The 18,576-nt window shown below is 37.8% G+C and overlaps 1 protein-coding gene across 1 annotated transcript in view; it reads left to right on the top strand.

The window, feature by feature from the left end:
- kaznb (kazrin, periplakin interacting protein b) overlaps positions 1 to 18,576 on the top strand; it is an 84,208-nt gene that overhangs the window by 61,848 nt on the left and 3,784 nt on the right. Inside the window, exons 3-6 of the mRNA XM_088005696.1 lie at positions 11,580 to 11,771; positions 15,082 to 15,218; positions 16,175 to 16,345; positions 18,152 to 18,332. Of these exons, the coding sequence (XP_087861822.1) occupies positions 11,580 to 11,771; positions 15,082 to 15,218; positions 16,175 to 16,345; positions 18,152 to 18,332 (681 nt within the window). The remainder of the gene's footprint in view (positions 1 to 11,579; positions 11,772 to 15,081; positions 15,219 to 16,174; positions 16,346 to 18,151; positions 18,333 to 18,576) is intronic.

Raw genomic sequence — 18,576 nt, 5'->3', positions numbered from 1 at the left:
GTTGACTTAACATCCAGAAACCACTTCATGTGTTATTGTTGGTTGTGCTGGAGGCTCCACTTCTGCTTTTCAAACATGAACAGATTTTGTTTGCAGCCATTTTTATGTATGGATGTTTGGCACCTGTGCTTTAGGTCTTTTGTAACATTACTATAAATTATTGCTCTGACTGACGGATAAAAATAGCCAAGTAGAATCGAAGCTGAATCTTATAACTCTCCAGAAACCAAAGGGCGACATACACAGTTGTTTTAAAGTTAATTTAGTTATTTATTTGCCCATTTGAGCAGGGCTGTAACAGGTTGATCATCACTGGCCTGCAGCTTCAGAGTGACGTTTCACTGGAGGAATCGGGCCATGAATGTATTTATGAAGCTGGTATCATTTCGACACGCTGCACTGAAGGTTCAACACGTCTAAGAATGTCAGATCATCGATGCTCTGAATATCTGTTGTTTTCTGGCTCTTTTGTATTTCCTTGTAGCTCTGATGCCAGCAGTTCTGCTCTGAGTGTGTTCTGCCTCCACACTGAACCCATCACTGCTCCAGTCACTCCTCAGCTTATAGTGCAATTGAACAATGCAGACACCAAAAATAAACCTGTTCCTGATGTTAAAAAGACCCACTAATCGCTGCATCCCACAGATGTAGCCCTGCTCTCTTGGGCTTGAAATGCTGCAGGAAACTACAGAAGGAACTGTGTTTATTCCAGAAGGTTCTGAGTTTTGCTTCATGGTATTTTCCAGAATGTATTTGAAACATTTAAGCTGTACTTTGAGTCACACTAATCTACAGTCGTGTTCTTGTCTTTTTTCTTAATAAAGAAGAGTGTTTTACTTCTGCAGCTCTTTCAAGCAAACCTTTTGTCTTCAGTTATTTTCTTATTGTGTTGTAGTTAATTTTTTAAATGTTAATAAACTATAACCGAGGCCCAGATTTAGCTCTTGGGCTTTTTGCATCTTGGAGCATTGCATGTCTGACCTTGAGGTTTTGTGGAGCATAAAAACTTCATTAAATGTTTTCCACTTGTGAATGACTTTCACCGCTGCAGAGTGATGAACCTCAAGTTGATTGGAAATTGTCTATAAGTCTTCCCAGATTGATGGGCAACAGAAATTGTGTCTATAAGGTCATTGCTGATGTGTTTTCTTTTTTGCATTACATTAACAAATGCATGAAAATTGCAGGAGCTCCTGCTTTTATAGAGATGATCCACAAAAACTTACTCAAGTAAGAGTAGCTCTATTTTAGCATATTTTCACTAAATATGCTAAAATAGTAAAAAGTAGCCATCTAAGAAGTTACTGAAGGAAGAGTGAAAAACTATTTTGTAAAAATTCAACTTAAGTACTCAGTCATCGATCATAACAGTTGATTTAATGGTTTAAAATGATGTAATCAAGCTGAAAAAAATTGTAATTATGTGCAACTTCTGGTATTTTTAAAACAGAAATTAAAAAATGCAAATAAATAAGTTAAAAGTATTCTTTATTCAGGCAGAAGAAAGACTTTATTTACAGTATGTGATAGAAATGGGTGTAATACTTCCAGTAACTGTTTCTAGTGTTTATTTTCGCTTTTCACATTAGAACAACAAAGCTTGTGTACAAACGAGAGGTCTCACTTCAACACAAACTGTGTGTTTTTGTCTATAGGTCATATTTGGATAAAGTAAAGGTTAAAAGTACTATTTACTATTTACTAAATCCACTCTAAGTGTTTTTTTCTTTTTCCAAACAGTTACTTAGATAAATAAGTAACTTGAGTAGATGTAACTGGTTACTTCCCACCTCTTTAAAGAAATCCTTTAATCACCAGAAAATCCTATGAAAGCAGAAAAATAAACTTTGTTTTTCGACAAGCAGTTTTTGCTTTTTGTTGCCATCTTTAATTAATCAATAATGATCGTTTTTAATCACTTGAGATTAGATTTTAATATTTGAACCTGGAAAAGACCAGATGGTTTGATTATATCCTGAGGTTTACTTTGTTTTTGTTGACTGTATTTTCTGAACCACAGGAGGAAATTACATTATTCAGTTGCAGTTTAAGAAAATCTACAACCTTATAATGACCCATTTGCTAAACATACTGAAATTCAAAGCTAATGCTTTGGGAAATTTATAAATTTTCCAGGCGGATGCTCCAGAAATAAATGTGTTTGGAGGGAAAGAATCATGTTAAGGGATCATTTACTTAAAATCTCTGGATTATCCATCTGCTTGTTGTGCAGAGAGTAAAGGTCAGAGACTCGCCAGTCGTTGCGTCTTCAATACTTTAGCGCATTAGCTTCGTATCACTGAGACAGGCGCTCATTAAAATGATGCCTCTGATACAATCACTGCTGATTTATGTACATATCTAACGTATTCTCAGTCTCTGCCCAGCCTTCTTATTCTGGCGTGTCAAGGCTTCATCATTTCCTGCATGATGGGTTTAATCAGGAGCTGAAGCACGCCGCTGTCTTCTGCAGAATAAATCAGCTGATTTGTTTCCAATCCTCTGAAAAATTAGGATATCCCATCAAATGTCCTGTTCTTCAGTACAAAATACATTTAAAAATAAAACTTTAAAATGATAGAACGCTTGTGAGTTAGTTTTGTTTTATATCTAATGTGTCAAGATATTTGCAGTAGGAAGAAAAACCTGGTAATATTTTCTCTTTGCAGTGACTTTCGTTGCACTGAGTAAAAATCAGACAGATGTTGCGTTTTTTTTTTTTTTTTGTTTTTTTTCCCAGATGAACTTAAGCAATAAGGAATTTGGTAATCAAATCATTTAGCTCATCAGTAATTACAGAGAAAATGTCAACTCAATTTCCCTCAAGGAGGCTGACACTTTGAGCCATCAGTGCAGCGACACACCTAAGTGTGTGTTTAATTTTACGCTTAGCCTCTGAGCTGTTAAAATATGCATTTATGGCTTCATTCTAGGAAATAACTATTAAAAATGGAGGCAGAGAAGAATTTTTTAACATTTCAGAGGAGCTGTTGTCAGGAAACTTTCTTGTACTTTGTTGTTTCTGTATCTCTCCTAAACACATGTCCAACTCTTTGTTATTTAGCAGTAAGCATTGCACTGATATAAATCCTACCTACATGTAAATATTTACTGCATAAAAAATTGTGTGGGAAAATTCGGCATTAAATGCCGGTGCTTTGATGTTCCTCTAAGTCAGTTTGATAGAAAGCTTCACCAGTTTCATGCTGGAGCTTTACCTCGATTACAAAACATCCCATCCGGTTTGCAGAGATAGCGCATCACAGGCACGTAGTTAGAAGAACAAAGCCACGTCTTACCGGCAAAAAAACCCAAAACAGCTTTGGCTGGTGTGGCGTTCACAACGTAGAGCAGTTTGATAGCATTGCCTGTGAACTGCATCGCTTCTCCTTATTCTCACAGTAGTTTGCTGGAGTTTTGGCCCATTTCTCCTGAAGAACTGGAGCAAGTGGGTCAGGTGGACGGGTCGCCTCACCTCACTGTGGAAAAGAATGAACCATCTCTTTGGGTAATATAAATATAGATGATTGCATGAAACACCTACAAATGCCTTTTATTAATTTAACCGGGATAAAACTCATCCAGATCAAATATGTCTTTTACAAGAACAGAAACAAAATCTTACCAAGTATTTTTGGTCAAGCTTAGTTCACTTTAAATATGACAAAACTAACTTGTAAGTCAATTTTCAGCAAGTTGTAGGAGCTTGTTTTATGTAAACATTTAATATTTATGAAAAAGTGTGAGTTTAACTGACAGATTAATTCATGAATAACATGTTAAAATGTTTTAAATGAAATAATCTGCTGATGTAACTTGTACTTTTTTTACTAAATTAATTAAAACCATTCCCTATATCTTCCTGAAAAGTTACTTGTAAGTTAGTTTTATCTTATTTCAAATCTACTTGGTAAGATTTTGTGTTTTTGCAGTGCTGACAACAATACAGTTAATACATTTAGTAACCAAAATCACTAGAGTTAAATATCAACAACATTATTAAATAAAACCAGCTCTATTAAGGTCAATTTAAACAGAGACATATAGAGTTTATTTATGCTAACACGATTGTAAAACGCTTGAAGGAATAAAATGAGAGCAGCTTTTCAAATGAAGTTCATCCTGAAGCAGAATTAACTTAGAAATGCTCATTTTATCAGTTCAAACACCAAATATACTTTAACATGCAAAGTGGAAACCATTGTAGTGATCAATGTAGAGGATCTACTGCCTTCCTTATTTCTGATCTTGGGTGATCAGCCAATCAGCGCCAAGGAAAATAAATTCTGCTCTTTGATTGGCTGCTTTGCGAACAGAAGCTAATAGGATGTCAGGTAGTATTAAAGTTATATATATTAGCTTCTAGAGCTGCTTTTGTAGATAGATAGATAGATAGATAGATAGATAGATAGTACAAATTGTACAAATCCTCAACAAAAAACTATTTTCCAATAATTTTCTGCAAATAATTTGTAGTTGCATATGAAAAGGTAAATCTGCAAATACTGAACTGCAAGTAGGTGGCGTTTTAGATACAGCTCTGGAAAAAACTAACAGCCCACTGCACTGAATCTCATTGAAAACCTCCTGTTTTTTCCACCAAATGTTGATTTCTGAACTATTCCTGAGTTAAAACATCAGTATTGTTGTTTCTGAATGAATATTTCTTGTTTTCTTTGCATTATTTGAGATCTGAAAGCGCTGCATCTTTTTTGTTATTTTGACCATTTCTCATTTTCTTCAAATAAATACTAAATTTTTGCATGTAATTTCAGCGACATGTTATCAGTAGTTCATATAATAAAAGAACAATGTTCATTTTACTCAAACATAGATATAAAGAGTAAAATCAGAGAAACTGATCATTCTAAGTGGTCTCTTAGTTTTTTCCAGAGCTGTATGTTTATCTTAAATATATTTTGTTTTCAGTATTTCTGTATTTTAGGAAGGATCAGTTCAGACATTCAGAAAGAGGAGATATGTAACTTTAGTTTTGTTAATAGATATTAAAATAGTAAATCTGCTCCTCTGCATAGAGTTGGTGTAATTTTCCGCCCTCTGTTTGCGCTCCATAAGTGCAGATGTAGTGCTCTGATATCAGAACGGGCTCCAGCCTGGTGAAGCAGAACGGTGGAGTCTGATCCTAATCAGACGTTGTTATTCACTGAATGAGGGAAAGTTTTAACTTGTGTCACCTTATAAACTCAGTTATTGTTTGTTTTTGTTTTCATATGGCATTAATGACTCCTGCACTGAGATGTTGTTAGTTTTCTTCGATGAAAGTCGAAGCTGTTTGACCAGAGAGATCAACGCTCCTGCAGGAGACACAGAACCCGTTTTTAACAGTTACACTTATTTTTTTCTGTCTGGGCAGTCAGATATGCAGTGGCAGTTGGGACGATCAATACCTGTTTTACAAGGAAGTGTTCACAATATCATCATTTGCTGTAATACTTAAAGGATGTTTTCATGCACTTCTAAAAGCTAAAAAGTGCTTTTCTAAGAACGGATAAGGTCAATTTGATCCGTTTTATTTGCTGCAAGGATAACACTCTGACATCATCAAAAGCTTTAAAAAAAAAGGGAAGGTTGAAAGTTTAGTTTTAAAGGCAGGTAAATGTTTTTCCTGAATATAGAGAGGTTCATAACATGAGAGAAAGCTTGATATTTTAAAAACGGTGATCTGGACACGTTTAACGGATCCCTGTCAATAGATACGTTACCTTCTGAAAAGTCTGCAGTCCTGCGTTATGCGTTGCGTGTGACCTCATTATCCAGCTTCCAGTGCCTGTACCTACAAGCTCGGAGGAAAGAAACAGGCAGAACCAGCAGCTCTGGGTTGTACATGACAGGAATCAGTAGGGGGACTCTCCATAATTACACAGATTTGTAATTGTCAGTAAGTCCAAGACGGAAAAGTGACAGCAGCGTTCATCACAGCTCCTCAGGGCAAAACAGCAGTCTGCTGTTGCTGCACAGGATTTAATCTGCTTTTTACATCCAGTTGTGGTTCAGTTCTCAAACCACGGACAGTTATACCGATGCTGTACGTAATAATGTGTGTTATTGACTGAAATGTGGCTTGGTTTGTGAAGAACGGAGTTTCTTTATTATTGGAAATCTGACATGAACATCAGGTTATGGAGTTCAGGCAAAAGAATAAAGCAAGAAACAAACTAATTCCCTAAATACTGAGGCAGAGATGGAAAATAAAACAAGGAGAGACGGAGCAGCTGTGGCTGAAGGAGGAAAACTGAGGGAGGAGACCAATCAACACCGAGGAGCTGAACTAAAGACGCAAATAGAAACGCTGATCAAAATCAGGATTCACAATAAAAAACAGCAGAAACTAAGAAACTGAACACTAATATGGCAACAACTTCCTGACAACAATTAACACAAATAAATGAGTTTAATATGGCAAGACATTTAGAATATAAATGAACAGGAAGATGATCAAAACCTAAATCCCCAAGGATCACAGCTGATTGTGTTTTTATGCACAGCTGAAGATTATCTTGTAATTTCTCCACTTTATGTTGGATTCAGAACAACAAATATCCTACAGCTCATTTTCTTTCTTTTTTATGTATTTTAGTCCACAATGCTAAAACAAACCTGAGCTAGTTTAAACTGAAAATGCTGGAAATCGGTCAGGAAACTCCACATTGGTGCATTTTATAATCTGAGATTATTGTGGTGTTGGGAATATTTGAACAATGTTTTATGACAGATGTCTGTTTTTATTTAAAAGTGATCTACAATGCTGCTTCCTTGAACATATTAGAAATTATCTGTGGTCTTTACAAAACATGTTCATGCACAATATCGTTCTTAGATAATGAGATTTTCTTTTGGTTTGTTCTGGGTATTTTTTTGGGGCTCTGTCACTTTAAATCCAAAGAAGATGACCGAAAGTGCTGGATATCTTTTTTGGGTTGCGAGGTGACGGGCTTGGCTTGGCTGGGGTTGCTAGGTAACGGCATATTGTGACTTAACAATCGGGAGGTTTTTGAAACGGCTCATTTTCTAGACACCAAAAAACATTAACTTATTGCCAAAAACGTTTTTTTTTTTTTATGGATTTTTAGCGCTCAGGTTGTTTTTAGAAGCAGTTCAGACAATGAGGAAGAATAAAAACATGTAAAACGTGAATTTTGCATTATAGGTCCTGTTTACAAATGTCAAATAGGGATTTTATCTCATCTTGTATGAACAAACCAGCTTAAATAAACCAAAGCAGAATTTATTTTTAGGCTGCCATCATCTGAAATGCATAACACTACATCTAAAATTGAAATTGCTTATTTTACATTTCTTTTTACATGTTTCTCCATAAATGTATTTTTTTGTTTTTGTTGAAGTAGAGTAGCAGATTTCTAAGTCCTTACTTTGTGAACCAAACTGTCTCCAAAGTTACGAATGAAACGCCCTAAGAGACCCAGTTAAGGTCACGTTAGTTTTCACCCTCCAGTCAGCCATAAACTCATTTATAAAAATATGTTTTTTTATTTTGGTTTTGCTAATAAAAAGGAACAACTTTAAGCGTCTCATTCCAATATTCCAGCCCAGTGCACACGAGGCATCTTTGATCCTTCATGTATATAAATAGAACCACTTTAATCCCTCATAGCATTCACAGCAGACTAGTTCAGCTCTTTGACCACCAATCAACACTTTTCCAACTCTCACTTCACCTTCCCTGCTTTCTCTGAGCTCTAATCACGAGCTTACGGCCTCTATAAGCTCTCAGCTGTGTGTGTGTGTGTGTGTGTGTGTGTGTGTGTGTGTGTGTGTGTGTGTGTGTGTGTGTGTGTGTGTGTGTGTGTGTGTGTGTGTGTGTGTGTGTGTGTGTGTGTGTGTGTGTGTGTGCGCGCGTGCATCTTGACAGGGCTGCAAAGCAAGAAGGAAAAAGGTTACCTGTTCCTGACCGGCCCTAATGAGAGGCTTAAATCTGGTGTTCATTGAATCCGCCGGCGCTCAGATGGAAGATGAGTGGCCGTCTCTTTTCATGCGGGAGACTCTGAGAGCTCCGCGGTCTCAGGGCGCCGCCACTCTGAGCTCGGATCAGCCAGCATGCTGCCTCTGCTGTTTACATGATCTGCCTCTGATCAAATAAGACCGCCAGCAGATGACGGCTCTTATCTTTGGGCCGCCTGCTGTCAGCATGCGACAAAGAAACCGCTCTGCGCTAAACAAAATGAGTTGTAAAGGCCGTGATCTGTTTTTCTGTTTTTGTGATGATACGAGATTTATTTTGTGTTTTCTGGAATACAGAAAAATACAACGGATCTGTGTGAAACTACTTCACATGTTCCCAAACTTTAGCTTTATTGTTGAGCAAGGAGAGCCGACAGGCTCACAGTAAATTTGGTGGATGAATCTGAATAATGTGGCCACTCTGGAGGAGCTGTAGAGATTCACAGCTCAGGTGGGACAATCTGTTGTGTAGGCTGCAGATCTGACCTTAAGAGAAGAGTGAAAAGGTTGTGAAATTGTTTGAATCATTCAAAATAATTCACCTTGTGTATTTTTGTTTTGTTTTTGTTTGTGTGAATTCTCTTTCCTTTTGTTTATGCAGCATATTGACTTATTTAAACCCTGTTTCATATTATATTATAGCCATAAAGGTTCATGTAGAATACTGGTTTAACTGCAAAAACACCAAATTTTACCAAGTATTTTTGTTTAGTTTCTAGGTCAGGGGTCACCAACTCCAGTCCTCAAGGGCTACCATCCTGCAGCTTTTAGATTCACCTCTGCTCCAAAATGTCTGAATTCCCTCACCAGCATTCATTCCTCTCTGCAATAGGCTGGAAACGAGCAGTTTATTTGATCCAGGTGTGTTTGAGCAGAGACGCATCTAAAGGTTACAGGATGGTAGCCCTCGAGGACTGGAGTTGGTGACCCCTGGTCTAGTGCAAATATTTTAGTAAACTTGAAATAAGACAAAACTATCCTACAAGTAGCTCCTCAGCAAGATATAGGAGCTTGTTTTAGGTCAATAATCCCTTAATATTTATTAAAAAGTATTAATTTCTCTGGCATTCATAATGATGTTAAAACAAAATAATATATCTTGCTGAAATTTTACCTGTTAGTTTTGTTTCATTTCTTGTGCACCAAGATATTTCCAGTAAAAACTTGACCACAAACATCTTGGTAATATTTGGTGTTTTTGCAGTGAAACCAGCATTATACATTAACTTTTAATACTGTAATCTAAAATAAATAATTCAATATGTTGCACAAACAAAAGAGAAAAAAAAAACACATGGTGAATTATTTTGGACGATTCAAACAATGTGATTTATTTTTAAGTGCACTCAGATATTTGCACTCAGTATTTTACCAAAACCTTCTTGGTAAGCCTTTGTGTTTTTGCAGTGTCTGGGTTTAGCTGAAAGTCATAGATAACAGTGGATAAACATCGTGAAATTTACGCTTTCGGCTCCCAAACTTGAGCAAACACTGATGAAACGGTGAGAGAACGAACCCTCTTTGAAATGACAAAAAGACGATCCTCACCGTTTTTATTTTGCTCTCTCGTTTGATCTTTAATGGCCAGGGCGACAGATTCCAAAATTACACGGAGGGCTAAAACCGCCTCCAAAACGTCCCGAGTGATCAAAGGTGTTGCCGGCTCGGCCCGAGGCGAAGGCATGCCTGAGCCCTGCAGCTAAACAGAGGAATAAGTGGATCAGAACCAGGAGAAGGACGTGAAAGATTGTTCTTTCTGGGACGTAACTCTTTTAGCTGCAGTCTGGTGGGCTCTCCACACTGACAGAGAGCGATGGACTGTCCCTGCGCCTCTTATCAGAGCTGCTGCAGCGTCTGGCTGCAGAGACCTTCTCTCATTTTCACATGCACACTTTTGCATTTCTGCTTCCTCAGTGATCAGCTCCATGCGGCTCTCTATTGAGGTTTCCACTCTTGTTTCTGCTAAATTTCCTCTAATTTGATCAAATATGACAAACGGCGACGCTGTGTTGTACTCACTGCATGCGAGCAGTTCATTGTGCGTTGTTTAAGGTTCATAAATCTCCATTCTTTAGATCCCATTAATCTCTCAGATGATGTTTTCCGGATTGCACATGTGTTCAGTCACATTTCCAGAATTCCTGAATTCATCATTTCAGGTTTTTCCTCCAAAAGCTGAATGTTTTGGTTGACTGCCTTTTTTCATTTTTCTTTCCCCTTATAAAAAGCGAGCATTCTCCTGGAACAGACCTTCCACCTCCCGTTCCCAATATAAATCATTATGACACTGTTGCTGGTATGGGTTTCCTTTATTGGACGTTTTTTTCTTCGTTTCTGTGCTCTGGCTGCACGAGCTTGTCAGCCTGCACCAGCGGATGAGATCACTCTTTATTCCAGAGTGTCGTCTCCTTAGTTTCCTGCTCCTGATTGCTTGCCGGTGTTTTCCCTTGCTGATTGGGAGGCATAGCACACAAGACAGGCAGAAAACGCAGCATGAAGCGGTGACATACTGCGAAAACACAAAACATTAACAACTATTTCTGGTCCAGTTTCTACTGGAAATATCTTAGTTTTGTCTTACTTTAAGTGAACCAACTTACAAGTAACGTTTCAGCAAGATGCAGGAGCTTCTTCTCAGTTAATAATCATTAAAATGTTCCAGTTTCATTATTTCACTTATGATGACATTTTCTCATATCAATCAATCAAGTTTATTTGTGTAGCACATTTCAGCTGCAAGGCAGTTCAAAGTACTTTACAGAATAAAAACACCAGTCAACAACTGAACAGACATCACCAAAGTCATCAACTGTGTTGATCGATGTTTCATTTATTATAATTCAAGATTTGTGGCGCATAGAAGCTGAATCCTTCTGTTTCATCATAAGTGAAACAATCTGTCAATGGAACTGGTTCTTTTTTTATTACTATAAGAAATAATTGATTTAAAACAAGCTTCTGTTTCTTTCTGAAAAGTTACTTTTATGTTGGTTTTGTCATATTTCCGGTGAGCTCAGATGTTTGCATTAGCAGCTGGACCAAAACCACTTTGTAAGATTCTGTGTTTTTGCAGTGATGCTGTTATTTCACTGCCATCCATCAGCAGTTTCAGCCTTGGATCCGTTTTGTGATTTACGTTTTTGAAAGATTGAGTAACCCGGCCCAGATCTCCTTCATTTTGGGAGATTGGTGATCAGCCGATTCTTACATGTGAAGCCGATCTTATCAACCTTGGGAAAGAGCTAGAAATCAACCACTGTCCTCTTCTGCTTTCTGGTTAGAGAGGTTTGACCTGGAGACCACCAGGTGTTTTCAGGTAACAATAGTCACCCCCTGTTACCATCTCAGCGACTTTCTTTCTGTATTTAGCAACATTTCTGGTTAAAAAAAAAACTTGGTCTTGACCAAAATTTGAATCGGCAGCAGGTCATGGTTTTTAAAGATGAGAAATATCATCCAGAAAACTTAAGTCGGTGCACCCTTATCGAGCACTTATTTTGGTTTTAATAATCTTTTTTTTAAATCTATACCAGATTTTCTTGGTATTCTACTTTTGTCCTGTGTCTGTTTTTTGAATCCCTGCTCGTTTTGCCCCTCAGCGCTGCTGCGAGAGGAGGTGGTCCAGCTTCAGGAGGAGGTCCACCTGCTGAGGCAAATGAAGGACATGTTGAGCAAAGACCTGGAGGAGACGCAGGGCGGCTGCTCCGCCAACCTGCTGTCTGCCACCGAGCTCCGGGCCCAGCTGGGTGACAGGGAGCAGGAGCTGGACCGCGCCAAGGAGGCCTTACAAGGTCAGGAGAGTCGCCTCTTCCAACGCTCCTTTTGTTTCCAGCAAACACAGCTGGGCTTCAAAACAAACAGCTCCTCAGTAAAGGAGAGTCAGAATAACTGAGGCAGTTTACGGGAAATTTGTTCACTAACGTTTGCTGGAGGATAAACTGCAACATTATTGTTGTTTTCAGACCATCTTCAAGGAATATAGTGTAATAATAATGCAGGCTCACCCTCTGAAAGAGCAATAAACTTTAAAGAACCCTAAAGAACTGGAAGACATTTTAAATATCTAAAATAAATCATGGCAACCAATAACTATGAACAAGACAGGGATAAAAATCAGACAAAATCATAACCAAGATAAAATGGATTATAAAGTCTCTGTTACCAAAGACGCTCTTCAGAAATATTAATAATCAGAATAGAAATTATTAGCTCATGTTAATTTATCATGTTGCTTTTTGCGACAGCCTTACCTAAAACTTCGAGTTAATTGTGGTTCAGGTGAATACCATGAGCGTTTTTCTGCTTCAAAGTTTTTATTTGACCGTTTCTCTTTTAGAGGCTCGTTGTTACGCAGACGTGCAACTACAATTATTTTTAATCAACAGGAATTGTTTGGTGGATTTTTTTAATCTACACAGGATGAACAAGATGAAACTCACACTCTCAAATACATACAAGTCAGTTCAAAGGGCAAATATTAAACTGAAATGTGTGGAAACCAGTTAATTTAAGGATGAGTTAATCCAAAATGACCTAAAATAGGAAACCGTTGGTCTAATTTAATCAGTGTGGGAAATCAACATCTGGTCTGTTAATATGAGGCTTCAGTAAAGTGGAAACCTGTACTGAAGTATACTGTTACTCCTTTTTTAAACATCCCTGAAGTTGTGTTAAACGTCACGGTTTAATGCCTCATTATAATCATAAATAATAAGACAGTATTGTGTTGTTATACTTTAACCCAACCAAACAATGTTCTTATATTTTAATGTCTTCTTCATTTTGTAGTTTTACTTTCAGAACAGAAACCAATACCAGTGCTGTTGTTTTAAAGTCATCCATGTTTGTTTCACTTCATTGACCTTTGACACGCCTCATTAGGAACAAATGTAAATTACTGTCTGAATAACATCAAGAGTCTCTCGTGTGACTCTAGTTCTGTTCAGTTTCTCTATGCGACATCAGTTCACAACAAAAGTCATCAAATATGAACTTAATTGGATCAGAACTCGTTCTGAGAGGTGGGTGTTGTCCTTGATGAGCAGCCAGCTGGATTTTACCAACATGAATCGTTTTTATTCATATCGGTGAGATCACTGGATCCTTTCCTTCTTATTCTTCCCTGCACTGCAAAAACAACAAATATATTTTAGTCTAGTTTCTACTGCAAATATCTTATTTCACTTGAATTAACACAAAACTAACTTACAAGTAACTTATCAACAAAACACAGACATTTGTTTTAAGTAATTAATCCCTTAATATCTATGAAAAAGTTCCAGTTACATTGGCAGATAAATTTACATATAACAAGACAATTTTCCCATCTTATGAGTGGAATAATCTGCAAATATATATACAGCTCTGGAAAAAAAACTCAGTTTCTCTGATTTTACTCTTTATAGGTAAATATTTGAGTAAAATGAACATTGTTCTTTTATTCTATGAACCACTGACAACATGTCTCTGAAAAGCCAAGCAAAAATGTAATATTTATTTAAATGAGAAATGGTCAAAATAACGAAAACGATGCAGAGCTTTCAGACCTCAAATAATGTAAGGAAAACAAGTTTATAATCATTTAGAAACAATACTAATGTTTTAACTCGATAATAATAATGAGGTTAATTTTTTTTTCCAGAGCTGGACTTTTTTTTCCATCAATATCAGTGAATTATTTACTTAAATCAAGCTTCTATATCTTGCTGTTACTTTTACGTGAGTTTTGTCTTAATTCAAGTGCAATAATATATTTGAAACTAGACTAAAAATGTGTAAGTGTGTTGCTGTTCACAAAGAGGAAAAACAACAAAATGAGACGTTTGTGCTGGATGAGAGGAATTAAAATGAAAGTGGCTGACAGGAGCTGGGATTATCGGTGGTTTCCCTGGTTTCCTGTTCAGACTTCAGCAGGTGCTGAGCTAGAAAACCGGTAACCGTCACCGACTCCCGCAGAACAGGTTCCCGGTTCCGCGGTAACCGCGCGGTGATCTCTGGCAGCAGGCATGCAGCCGGAGTCACACGGCTCAGGAATGAGCAGCGGCTCTCTCCTCCTCAGGAAGACACGGACCACCTGTTGCTGCTGCCGAGCTGCTTCGCCTCGGTGAGGATCTGGGAAAAGACGATCAGATGTTTTCCGTCTTGTTGGGAATGAGTCTCGACACGCTTTCTGAAGATGCTGTCTCCGATGAATCGAAGCGTCCGGCTGTGCCTCTTGTTTTTGTCTCGATTACCTGCGTCTTCTGGCGGACTTGAAATGAAAAGAATAAAATAAAATAGAAGAAGTAGATTTTCATTAACAGAAGACGCAGCGCCACCCAGTGGCTTCCAGCTGCAGTTACACATCTTTATGTTTGTCAGCCAAAAAGTAAAAACAGTAATAAAACTAATTATCATGTAAAATGACTTTTAATTTGACTTAATTTGCTCAAAAAGGAGCAGGTAGAAGATTAAACTCAAACATTTAAATCTCACCTTACCAGATAAACTTAAATTATCCCCACATTGAATGACACTTAAACCTCACTTTTACACATTTATGCTTATTTTTTATTTAACTTTTTTTTTTTTTTTTACAAATAAACAATAATTTTATATAAAAAAATCTAACTTTTTTTTAATTGTTTATATTTTTAAATGTAAATATAAACATAATTTTTATATCTTCTATATCTTGCTGGAAAGAAGATATAAAATAAATATTTTTTATTTTTTTTTATAAAAATGAATACAAAAACATTTTTTTTTATTTAATTATAAATTTATAAAAAAATTTATACATTTTTATACCAAGAACATTTTTGGTCTTTGAAACAACCATCCTATACAACATATTTCCCAATAAGCTCCTTTTTGAACAGTTTTTTTTATTTATATTTGTATTTTGTTTAAGCTCATAATTTATCTCACACACTGATGTCTAAAAACTTTTTTTGTTTTGTCTAATACATTGTTGTTGTTTTTTATTTCCGTCTCCTCTTAGATTATAACCCTCTGTCCCATTCTCTGTCCGTCTCTAAGCATTTGTTGAGTCTTTTGCTCAGTGTTGTGTTGCTCTGACTGTAAAGCTGTTGTGAGCGTCTCTCTGTGTTTGTGCTGCAGCCATGAAAGCGGACAGGAAGCGGCTAAAAGTGGAAAAATCGGAGCTGGTGAATCAGATGCAGCAGCTGTACACGACACTGGAGAGCAGAGAGGAGCAGCTGAGGGAGTTCATACGAAACTACGACCAGCACAGAAAGGTAACAGCAGCCTGGTGTTCTGAAGTTTACAAAACGTATGTACCGTATTTTTCGGACTGTAAGCCTCTACTTTTTCCCCCACACTTTGAACCATGCGGCTTATAGCCCGTGCGGCTTTTCTGTGGATTTTTCTTCGACCACCAGGGGGCTCTTTAGCAAGAAGTGAATCATTGGAAGTCAAAATTGGAAATCAAAGAAGAAAGTGCTGATTTTCATTTAGAACAAGCACATGCTAACAGCAGGCACGACTGAGAAATGTTTTCAAACTCATATGATGCAGCTTTTAAGTTGCATCGATAGCCGCTGCACGTAAACTCGGCGTGAACGAATCCATGGTTCAGCGTTGGAGACGCAGGGCTTAATGGCAGATTTATTAGTAGCCCCCTGCTGCGTCATTGTGGAAAACCGAGAGCGGTGGAGATGCCAGCGGCTTACAGCCCGGTGCGGCTTATATATATGTACGTTTCCAGTTTGTTTTTTTTTATTATTTGTAGGTGCGGCTTATAGTGAGGCCCGCTCTATAATCTGGAAAGTATGGCAACTCACTTTAACTTTCCACATTTTATTCACAAACTTTGGTGATTTTATTTGACAGACCAACAGAAATATGTGTGCAAAAGTGTTCAAAATTCGGGAGATGATCCCTGAATATCATAAATAATCTGTGACAGAGTGTAACATGTTATTAGTGAAATAATCTGCCAGAAGAACTAGCACTTTTCAGTAAATATTGAGGAATTATTTAGTTAACGCAAGTTCTGTACTTTGGTGAAAAGTTACTTGTAAACTAGTTTTCTCAACGGTACTAAGATATTTGCACTAGAAACCAGCTGAAAACACTTGGTAATATTTTGTGTTTTTACAGTGTGCAGCAGCTTTACTGCATTTGTAGCTCCTGCGATTAACTGAAGCAGCTCCGTCGTTAATCAGCGACTGCTCTGCGTGTGTCTCTGCAGGAGAGCGAGGATGCGGTGAAAGTCCTGGCGAAGGAGAAGGATGTTCTGGAGCGGGAGAAATGGGACCTGAGGAGGCAAACCAAAGAATCCACGGAGCAGGCCAACATGCTGCGCTCTCAGATAGACATGAAGGAGAACAGGATTAAGGAGCTGGAGGCCGAGCTCACCATGGTGAGTCATCGTCAACATTAGCAGTCGCAGAGAAAACACGCCATCAGTGAAAGATTCTGTCAGAATCCGTGAGATGTGAAAGTGGCAGCGGGATGGGTTCTGTGGAGAACTTCCTCTGGTTAGCAGGAGGATGTGTGTGTGTTTGTTCTGCGGCGTGTCGGCTCCTTCGAGGTTCAGCTGCCACTCTGTGAGCCATTAATCTCTCCTCCCGTCGCGAGTCGCAGCCGCCCACAGACCCTCACATCAAGCTGCAGTGCAGATCTGATTTGTTGGCACATCGCCTCCGAATCCGTAGCTAAATATCATTCCGTCGACTCTCATTTCCTTCTCCCCCTCTGCTAGGTGCCACTGAGCGTTTTCGAAGATGGAAACGTTTAGAAAAAGCATGACGCTGTACTTTTTTGTTGTTTTTGCATTTCATTTGATTCTTTAGCTGATTTTTATTTCATTTTCAGGACTGAACCTGATCGTCTGCAGAGAAAATACCGTAGGTCACTGACCTGTGAAACATTCAGTCAATAAGTGTTCAGACTTCACGAGATGAACCAGTTTTGACTTCAAATCATAAATAACTTGGTAAATAAATAATCTGACAAAATGTAACAACGAGGTGGTTTACAAAGAATTATTTATTACCTGAATATTTAGAGCTGATCAGAAAAATTTATCACTTTTCTCCGTTGTTATCAAGCTTGACGTTTCCACTGATTATTAACGCCACGCAACAAAAAAAAAAAAAAATTAAATATGAGATTAAAGTAATAAAATGAAGAGAATAAAGTCATATGAGAATAAAGTCTTTATATTACAACTTTATTCTCCTAATATTATGACTTTAATCTTGTAATTTTGTTTTCTCTTTTTTTTCTTAGTATGGTTTGTTGTATGAAGTAAACTTAAATGGTTAAATTAAATTAGTAAAAAATAAAACAGCTCTTATCCTTTTATTTATAGGTTTTATTCTTGTATTCAGTTCCTTGCAAACATGTAAATTCCCCTCATACTTTTTTATATTTCGCTGTGTTACAACAAACCTAAAACTCCTGATTTTATATCACAGATCAACAGAAGTTGTCAATTAATTTAAATAGTGAGAAGTAGAAGCAACATGGTTTATTTTACAGATAAAAATCTAAAGAACAGCGTGATGACCTTTAATATTCAGCCTAATTTACTTTGATGCTTCTCAATAGGAAGACAAGTTACACTGCAAAAACACAAAACCTTACTAAGTATTTTTTGTTTCTACTCCAGTCATCTTAATACACTTGAAATAAGACAAAACTAACTTACAGGAAACTTTTCACTCAAACATGAAGCTTGTTCCAGGTCAGTAATTCTTTAATATTTTTGAAAAATTCAGGATTCACCGTCAGATTATTTCACTTGTAATATGGGAAAAATGTCTCGTTAAAAGTAAAATAATCTGCCAAAGGAAGCGGTACTTTTTCATCAATATTAGGGAATTATTGACCTAAAACAAGCTTCAGGGTCTTGCTGAAGAAATATCTATAAGTTAGTTGTGTCTTATTTTAAATCTCTTAATATAATTTCAATAGAAAATAAGATTTTGTGTTGTTGTAGACCTAAGTGAGGAAGGTTACTCCAACCTGATTGATCTTTAAACTGAAATAAACGATGACAGGTTTATTTCTTAATTCCTAAACGTCTGATCAATATTCCTGAGACAATATTGATTATTCCCGATGCTAAAACTAATCATTTTAGAGTGTGTGGGTTTTAAATCTGAAAGTAAAACTAAATAAAAATAAATAGTTGTGATGTTTGTGTGTCTTGTTTTTCCAGGCCAAGCAGTCTCTGGCCACGCTGACGAAAGACGTCCCCAAGCGTCACTCGCTGGTGGTGCAGCCGGAGCCGCTGGTGAACGGCAGCCAGGAGTGGGTGATGCAGGCCGACCTGCCGCTCACCGCCGCCATCCGGCAGAGCCAGCAGACGCTCTACCACGGACACAACGCTGACCGGCAGGGTAAGCGCCGCGCCGCCCTGCAGCGCCGCCCTGCAGCGCCGCCCTGCAGCGCCGCCCTGCAGCGCCGCCCTGCAGCGCCGCCCTGCAGCGCCGCCGTCTTGCTTGGTGTTTCCGTCAGTCAGTGAACTAACAGAGGGCTTTCTGGAGGTTTCCTGAACTAACTGTGGGGAATTTCCAATGTGTGTGTGTGTGGATGTGTGTGTGTGTGTGTGTGTGTGTGTGGATGTGTGTGTGTGTGTGGATG

Source organism: Poecilia mexicana, unplaced genomic scaffold (genome assembly GCF_051168715.1).
Source record: "Poecilia mexicana isolate PSO_F unplaced genomic scaffold, ASM5116871v1 scaffold_5, whole genome shotgun sequence".
NCBI classification, from domain to species: domain Eukaryota; kingdom Metazoa; phylum Chordata; class Actinopteri; order Cyprinodontiformes; family Poeciliidae; genus Poecilia; species Poecilia mexicana.
This window is presented reverse-complemented; position numbering and strand designations above follow the sequence as displayed.